This window comes from Nannospalax galili, unplaced genomic scaffold (assembly GCF_000622305.1).
Source record: "Nannospalax galili isolate Female #2095 unplaced genomic scaffold, S.galili_v1.0 scaffold2019, whole genome shotgun sequence".
Classification (NCBI taxonomy): Eukaryota; Metazoa; Chordata; class Mammalia; order Rodentia; family Spalacidae; genus Nannospalax; species Nannospalax galili.
In genome coordinates, this window is record NW_008342625.1 from 186628 (window position 1) to 194313 (window position 7686).

Consider the following 7686-nt stretch of genomic DNA (forward strand, 5'->3'; position numbering starts at 1 on the left):
GGTCCATCTCTCATCCCAGCACTTAGGAGGCAGAGGCAGGCAGATCTCTGTGCATTCAAGGCCAGCCTGGTCTACATTAGTGAGGTCCAAGCCAGCTGAGGCTACATGGAGACCCTGTCTCAAAAAAAGGGGGGGGAGGAGAGCATATCTCTCTAGATCAGCTCAAAAGTTGCAATGAAAAAAATGCTGTTAATTAATTTTTTTTTTTTTTAATTTTAAAGTCCCAGAGTTCAGGTCTGAGCAGAGCCCTGGCAGCCCTAATAAAGGAGGCTCAGCCACCTGTCCTCTATAAACCAATTAAAAAGTGCCAAATTAGGGGCTGGAGAAATGGCTCAGCACTTAAGAATACCTACTGCTCTCACAGAGGGAGGACCCATGTTCAGTTCCCAGCACCCACATCAGATGGCACACAACCACGTTAACTCCAGCTCCAGAGAATCCTGACACCACACACGTGGCACACATACATATATAAACATAAAAAATAAATCCTAAACAAATAAAAGAGCCAGCTCCCATCAAGTGGGCATTAACCCCCACCATCACACTAGCTATATGACTTCTTTGAATCTCAAAATTCCTGATTTGAAATCAGGGGAAACCACTGCCATTTTCTATCTCGGAAAACTACTGCGTTGAGAAAATAAAATCAAGATGGAAATGTGCTGTGTGAATTGTAAAGTGCAGTTTTAAAAAGGAGGGAGTGTTATATTTAAAGTATATATTATAAAAAATTAGAGTCTGTAGATGCAACAGCTGAGTGGTTACAAAAATGACTCCTAGGTTTGCTGTTCTCTGGGTTGGAACCACCCTCCATCTCCTCTGGGACTCAGCTCAAATGTCACCTTATTTAAAGTGGCAAAGCCACTTTAGTTTTGTCAACTTGACACAAAGTAGAATCACCCAGGGAGTCTCTCTCAAGGAGGGGCTGTCTAGATCGGATAGGCTCGTGGGCCTGTCTGTAGGGGACTGTCCTGACTGCTTTAATTGAAATGGGAAGGCTCACCCATTTTGAGCGACACCATTCCTTGGGTTTGGGCCCTGGATTGCCTAAGTGAGGACAGGCAGCCGAGCACTAAGCATGAGTGCTTTCGTTTCCCTTCGCTCTTGACTGCGGATGTGCTGTGACTAACTGCTCCAAGTTCCTGCTTTTACTTCTCTGCAGTGAAGGACTGTAACTAGGAACCGTGAACAAATAAACTCTTCTTCCCCTATCGGGAAATCTTATCACAGCAACAGAAACGAAACGGAAACACCCCCTTTCCCAAGCCTTCCACCTTCCCTTTTCTTTTTACTCCAACCCGCTTCTCACCATCTGACTACGCCTTTACTGCCTCGCAGACCCAGAAAGGAATCTGTGGGCCAAGATCTCTTTTCCCACTCGCAACCCGGTGCACAAGGAGGCGTGGGAGAAACAGTCTGAGAATAAAGCGATGAGGTCAGGAGACTTTTAGGTAACGCGAGGGATTAGGGAGCGAGGAGGGCAGCTGGTCCCCTCTGCGGAGCTCGCGTTGTCTCGGGAGGCCCCGGGAGCCGAGGATCGGACGCGGGGGACGCCGGGAACACAGCACCCGGCCCGCCCCGCACTGACCTTGAGCTCCCGGGCGACCTGCGCCTTCTGCCGGTACAAGGAGTACAGCACGGCGGTGACCACCGAGCTGCTGCCCAGCAGGATGAACTGGGCCAGCGACGGCCGCCCTCCGTTCTCCATGGCGACGCCGAGCCCCGGCAGGGACGGTACACCAGCCGCGACCCTCGCCCGCCCTCCCGGAAGCCGGAGATCCGTCGCATGCCGATGACGTAGCCTGAGCCGGAAGTGGAGGCGGGGCATAGCGGACCGGACCTCAAGTTTCTCAGCGTGTTTACGCAGTCGCTGTGCCCTTCGAGAAGCTAATAGAGTCCCGGCTGGCGTCGTGGAGTGACTTTGTGAGTGACGCGACCTCGGGCTGCACCACACCCGTTTCACGCGCCGGCCTGGGCTCGCTCCCTCTGGGTTTCAAGACTTGTTTGCTGGGTATTTTTTCAGTGATGTTTTATTTATCCCGTTTGTCACGGTGCACGTATGAACGTCAGAGGACAAATTGCTGGAATCGAGTGTCGTCGTACACCATGTGGGTCCTGGGGATCGAACTCAGGTTGCCCGGGCTTGGCAGCAGATTCTTTCACCCGCTATTATTCGTATGTGTATCAGTGTATTTCCTGCGTGTGTGTAAGTGCACTCGTGTCATGCAGTGCCCACGGAGGTTAGGAGACGGCGTTGGAGGTCTGAGACGGTTGTTAGCCGCCATGTGGATGCCGGGAGCCAAACCCCATCCTCTGTAAGAGCAGCCAGTGCTCTTAGCTGCATAGCCATCTCTCCAATTTGCTGTGTAGTCCAGGCTGGCCTCCAACTCACAAAGATCTGCCTGCCTCTGCCTCCCAAGTGCTGAGATTAAACATCTTTTTCATCTTTACAGATGAAACTGCAGCCAGAGCAGGTGGAGAACATGATCCAAGCCATGAGTGCTCAGGAGAGCTGGAGAGGAATTTGCTTGGCCACAGAGCCCTCACCTCTATTCCAAGTTGCATCACCAAAGTAGCCTTTGATGTGCCACTACCACACAAAGCAACATTTACTGAGTAATAGCTGCAGCTGCTTATGTTATTTTGTCCCAGGTACTGTGACAAGTTTTCTAGGCCTGCATTTTTGCCCCATGTTGGAGACCAAACCATTGAGCTCAATCCCCAATCCCTTAGACCCACATTTGATGCTCACAACATAGCTATAGCCCAAGTTTCAGAAGAGGAAACTAAGATTCAGGTTAAATTTGCTCAGGTCTCCAGCTAAAAGTGTTAGGGAAGGGTTTAAACCCCTGCGGCCTGTGGAGGACTCTTGCAACTTCGGTAAAGCATCTCCTTCCTGAAATAATCAGATGCCTCAGATTTTATCCAGAACATCAGCCTACTAAGACAGTCACTTGCCTTTTTCTCTTGAGTCTGTACCCACACCTGGGTATATCTTACTTCCTGTGACCCTCTTTGAGAAGCCCACACCCAAGCTCATTTTTTGCCATCAGGTCATGCCATAGAGGGAAGAACTTTATTCTTACCGGGAAAGGAACTTGAGTTCTGTACAGAATAGTCGTGGCCTACCAATACAGGAGTTGCAGAGACTTTTCACACAAATGAAAAAGATATGCACAAAGCTACCAAGGACTGACCAGGGGAGCTGGTGCCCAGAACATGAGACAGGAACTTCAGAGCATGTCAGTGAAGAAGGAGGGTTGAGGCCACATTCTAGCTCCTTAAAGGGCATCCAAAGCTTTACCTCATCGTTTTGGGGGTAGGATCCAGAATTTCTTGAGGATGAACAAGGGCAAGATCCATCTGGGTTTTCTTTTTCTTAATAATCAAAATTCCCTTATCCTTGGGTCACAGCAAGAGAAAGAACAGAAAAGAAGTCATAAAATTGGAAGCTGAGGGACCGTCTCCATTGCAAGTAGGTCAGGGGCCCTTGTTTACTGATTCCCCATATCTTGGGCCCTTTTTATGGGTCTCCTGGGAGTCCAATAAAAAACCCATCTCTCTTAAATGAGACAGCATGGTTTTAAATAACCCTGCTTGCTTTTTCCTTTTTCCCAAAAGCTGAAATCCTTCATTACGCATCATATTGAGACAGTCTGAAATTTCCATCACGTGGGCCTTGTCAGGCAATTTCAGCAGCAGCCAGATGTCCCCAGGGAAGTGTGGGGATGGCCATCCATCCTCGCTGAGCACAAGTGAAGGCTAAGCCTCTCAAACGTGAAGAAAGTGAGCTAAGTTTCTAAGGCACCAGGTGGAGCTCCTGGGGTGGAGGAGGTGACTTGGGTCAGTGCCACCAACTGACAGCATGTCACCTCAGACAAACTGACCCTGCAGAGAGGAGCAATGTGTGTGAGGCATTCACTAGGGTCTAGGGACCAAATATGAGGGCAGGCGTCCTGGCTCCTTCAGAGACATGACCAGATGAATGCCACAGGAAAGAGCTAAATGACAGCGTCTAATTTCTTTACAGAACTTGCCCTTGGGAGAACTCCTAACATAATTATCAAGACTCATTTGATGTAGCCAACTTTTTTTTGTGGTACTGGGGATCAAACCCAGGACATTGTACACGCTAGCCAAGCCATTCACCCACTCAGTTGTCCCCTGAGCCTACCATATCTTTTTTATTTTTAAAAATTATTTATTTTTAGGCCAGCCTGGTCTACATAGTGAGTTCCAGGTCAGCTGGGGCTACAGGGAGACCCTGTCTCAAAAAGACCAAAAAAAAAAAAAATTATTTATTTTTAGTAGTAGTGTGAGGGGCACCCATGTGCCGTGGAGCATTTCCGTGGAGGTCAGAGGACAACTTTCAGGAGTCAGTTCTTTCCTTCCACCATGGGTTCTAAGGATTGACCTCAGGTCATTAAGCTTTCATAGCAAGTGCTTTTACCCACTAAACCATCTCACCAGCCTCTGAACATTTTTTTAATATTTATTATTTTTATTTTATGTGTATGAGTGAGTGTATTACCTGCACGTATGTGAGTGCACCCATGTCATGCAATGCTGCGGAGGTCAGAAGAGGGCTTCGGATTCCCCTGGAACTGGAGTTAAGGACCGTTTGTAGCCGCCATGTGGGTGCTGGGAATCGAACCCAGGTCCTCTGCAAGAGCAGTCAGTGCTCTTAACCGCTGAGCCATCTCTCCAGCCCCATGAACATTTTTTAAATTATTTTTATATGTATGAGTGTATTGCCTGCATATATGTAAGCATACCCATGTTGTGCAATGTCCATGGAGGTCAGAAGAGGGCATTGGAGCCCCTAGAATTGGAGTTAGGGACAGTTAGCCACCACCATATGGGTTCTAACAATCAAAACCAAATCCTCTGCAAGAGCAGTCAGTCTCTTAAATGCTGAGCCATCTCTCCAGCCCCAAACATACTTTTTATGAGCATTTATCTCTTCCAATATTCTCTCCCAGTACATGGAGATGGTATGCAGTACATGGTCCCTGACCTTGCAAAGGGTGCAAGAGAGGTGTTTTTTTAATTTTTTTTTATTATTTTTATTTTATGTGTATGAGTGTTTTGCCTGCATGTATGTAAGTGCACCCATGTCATGCAATGAGCCCAGGGGTCAGAAGAGGGTGTCAGATACCTTGAAATTTGAGTTATGGAGCTTGGAACTTGTTAACTGCCATGTGGATGCTGGGAACTGAACTTGGGTCCTCTGCAAGAGCAGCTCCTGCTCTTAACTGCTGAGCCATCTCTCCAGCTCCATGTTTTTCTTTTTATAACCAATTGAAACCAACTAATTTGAGGGGGAAGAAAAGTCTGAAACTTAATAAAATGGAATGTATCATAAAACAGATTTGTTTACTTTAAATTTTTATTTTTTATGTGTATGTATGTGTGCCTGCTTGTCTGTATGTGCATCACATGTATACAGTGCCTGCAGAGGCCAGAAAAGGGTGTTGCATTACCTGGAACTGGGCTTACAGATAGTTTTGTAATAACCGAGCACAAGGCACAGAGGAATGCCACACAGTGATGGTTGAATTAGGAGTCCTTTAATAATAGTGGGCAGTCGAAAGGTACTATTGCCAGAAAGAACTCTCGGCCCCAAAGAGAAGCAGGGCAAGGTTTATAAAGCTTAAAATCACAGTTACAGCATGCTAGGGGTAAAGCCAGTAACCACGGTTACATCAGATCACCATGATTACACCAGACCAGGGGCAGGATAGTTAACAAAGAGGTTTTCAGTTTACAAAAATTTTTTAAATTTATTTTAGGAAAAATTAGTGCTTTTAACCACTGAGCCATCTCTCTGGCCCCAAAACAGATTTATAAAGAACAAAAAAAAAACAGCTAAGAGGATCAGTGAACTACCCACTGATAGGCACCCAGGATGAGTTAATCATGCAATTGGACCCCACTTTATTTTCCAACAAGCCATAGCAAAAAGGAAATGTGTTTGAGTAATTTAGTGACTGAGCAAAACCCAAAAGATTCCAAATTAATTTGTGAAAGCCCAAAGAGGAAAGGACCCAGTTATCTATAGGTCAGTGGGTTGATCCTTGGCTCACCATTGACAATGCTGTCAGAGTTTGTAAGGATGCAAGCTTTGAGGCTTTCTTAAAAGAAAAGACAGTCTGCCGGGTATGGTGGCACCCATTTTTAATCCCAGTACTCGGGACGTACAGGTGAAGAGCCAGAATGCTCTGACTCCACTTTGGCTAGCTTCTTTAAACAAGCCCAGACAAGCTCAGGCATACTGTACATGTAAAAGCCTTATAAGATATGAACAAAAACTTCTGACTCTAAAAGATATTAGTCAGCACATTCCAATGCCCTGAAGACAGCCCCTACCAATCAAGACTTTCCCCGTACACAGGATATGGGGACATCCAAGTATTTTAAAAAGAAGCTTGGTGTGTGCAGGTTTCTGTGGCGTGCCCCAATAAAAGCTCCTGCCTGCTTTGTTTGGGGCCAGACTCCATCTTTGGCTCGTGAAGTCTGTGCCCAGCTAACCACCATTTGGTTGTTGTCTTTTTTTAAAATTCTTGAATAAACTTTTTGTATGATCTTTTTGGGTATCTGTGGGAATTATTCTCGATTCTCAAACCCTAACATTGTGGGGGCTTATCCAGGATTTGAGAATAGAGACCCCAGACACCACCAGAGCCAGCCTTGGTAAGTTCTGCCTGCCTTCATGTCTATCGCTCTCGCTCTCTCGCTCTCGCTTTTCAGTAGTCTCGACATCCTGGGGCTCAATGGAGATCAGGCAGATGCACTATTGATCCCAGAGCTGGAGGAGGACGGGGGACGCCCCAACTCCTCTTCTGTTGAGGGGTCGTGCTCAAATCTGACATGGAATCCAGGCGGGACCAACCCAGAGTCTTGGCCTAGTCCTGAATGGAATCCGGGCGGGCCAGGTGCAAGATTCTGGTCAAATCTGATGTGGAATCCCAGCTGGCTAAATCTTCTTGGGAAAGGAACAGGGGCAGCCTTCTTAGCTGACTCCACGCGCTGCAAGATTTTCATTTCTCCCTCTAGGGAACTGCCATCTCATACTGTCCTCACCCTCTGCTCGGAGCTCCGCCTTGTCTATCGACTTTCCATCCTACTTCTCATTCTCATCCCACTCCTTATATTCTTTTTTCTTGAAGCTTATCCCACAATGGGCAAGAAAGTCTCATCATCTTCAGCTCTCCTTGATCTAGTTCTTAGTCATTTTCAGGACTACAAACGAGCAGCTTCAAATATGTCTGGACTCCGTGTCAAGCCGACCACCTCCAGACCCTCTGCACCATCGAATGGCCCTCCTTTGAAGTTGAATGGCCTCCTGAAGGGTCCTTTAACCTGTCCCTCATCTACAGGGTTCAAGGAGTTATCTTCAGGGAACTGGGGCACCCTGACAAGATCCCATACATCCTAGGTTGGCAATATCTGGTTGCTGCCCCCCCCAACTGGCTGTGCCCCTTACTGCTGCCCCTGCCATCAGGGCCTAAGGGGCCAGCCACTTTGCTTCCCCTGAAGAAAGTCCAGACCAAAAACCCATCGGGTTCCGATGTCCTTCCCTCAGCGCCAGAGGAAGATTTACTCCCGCCACCTTACAGGGCCCCAGTGAGTGCTCTGGATAGACCTATGGAGTGCAGGTCACAAGCATCTTCCTCTTCTTCC

At 47.4% G+C, this 7686-nt stretch overlaps 1 protein-coding gene across 2 annotated transcripts in view; it reads right to left on the bottom strand.

Moving 5' to 3' along the window:
• The window catches only part of Mul1 (mitochondrial E3 ubiquitin protein ligase 1), a 6798-nt gene extending 5000 nt beyond the window's left edge, over positions 1-1798 (bottom strand). Inside the window, exon 1 of one of the 2 annotated variants that reach the window (XM_008838586.3) lies at positions 1592-1798. In XM_008838586.3, the coding sequence (XP_008836808.1) occupies positions 1592-1711 (120 nt within the window). In that variant the 5' untranslated portion in view covers positions 1712-1798. Of the gene's footprint in view, positions 1-1312; positions 1572-1591 lie in introns of those variants that run through there. The other variant, XM_008838587.3, reaches the window with a different exon arrangement.
• Positions 1799-7686: the final 5888 nt, after the last annotated feature.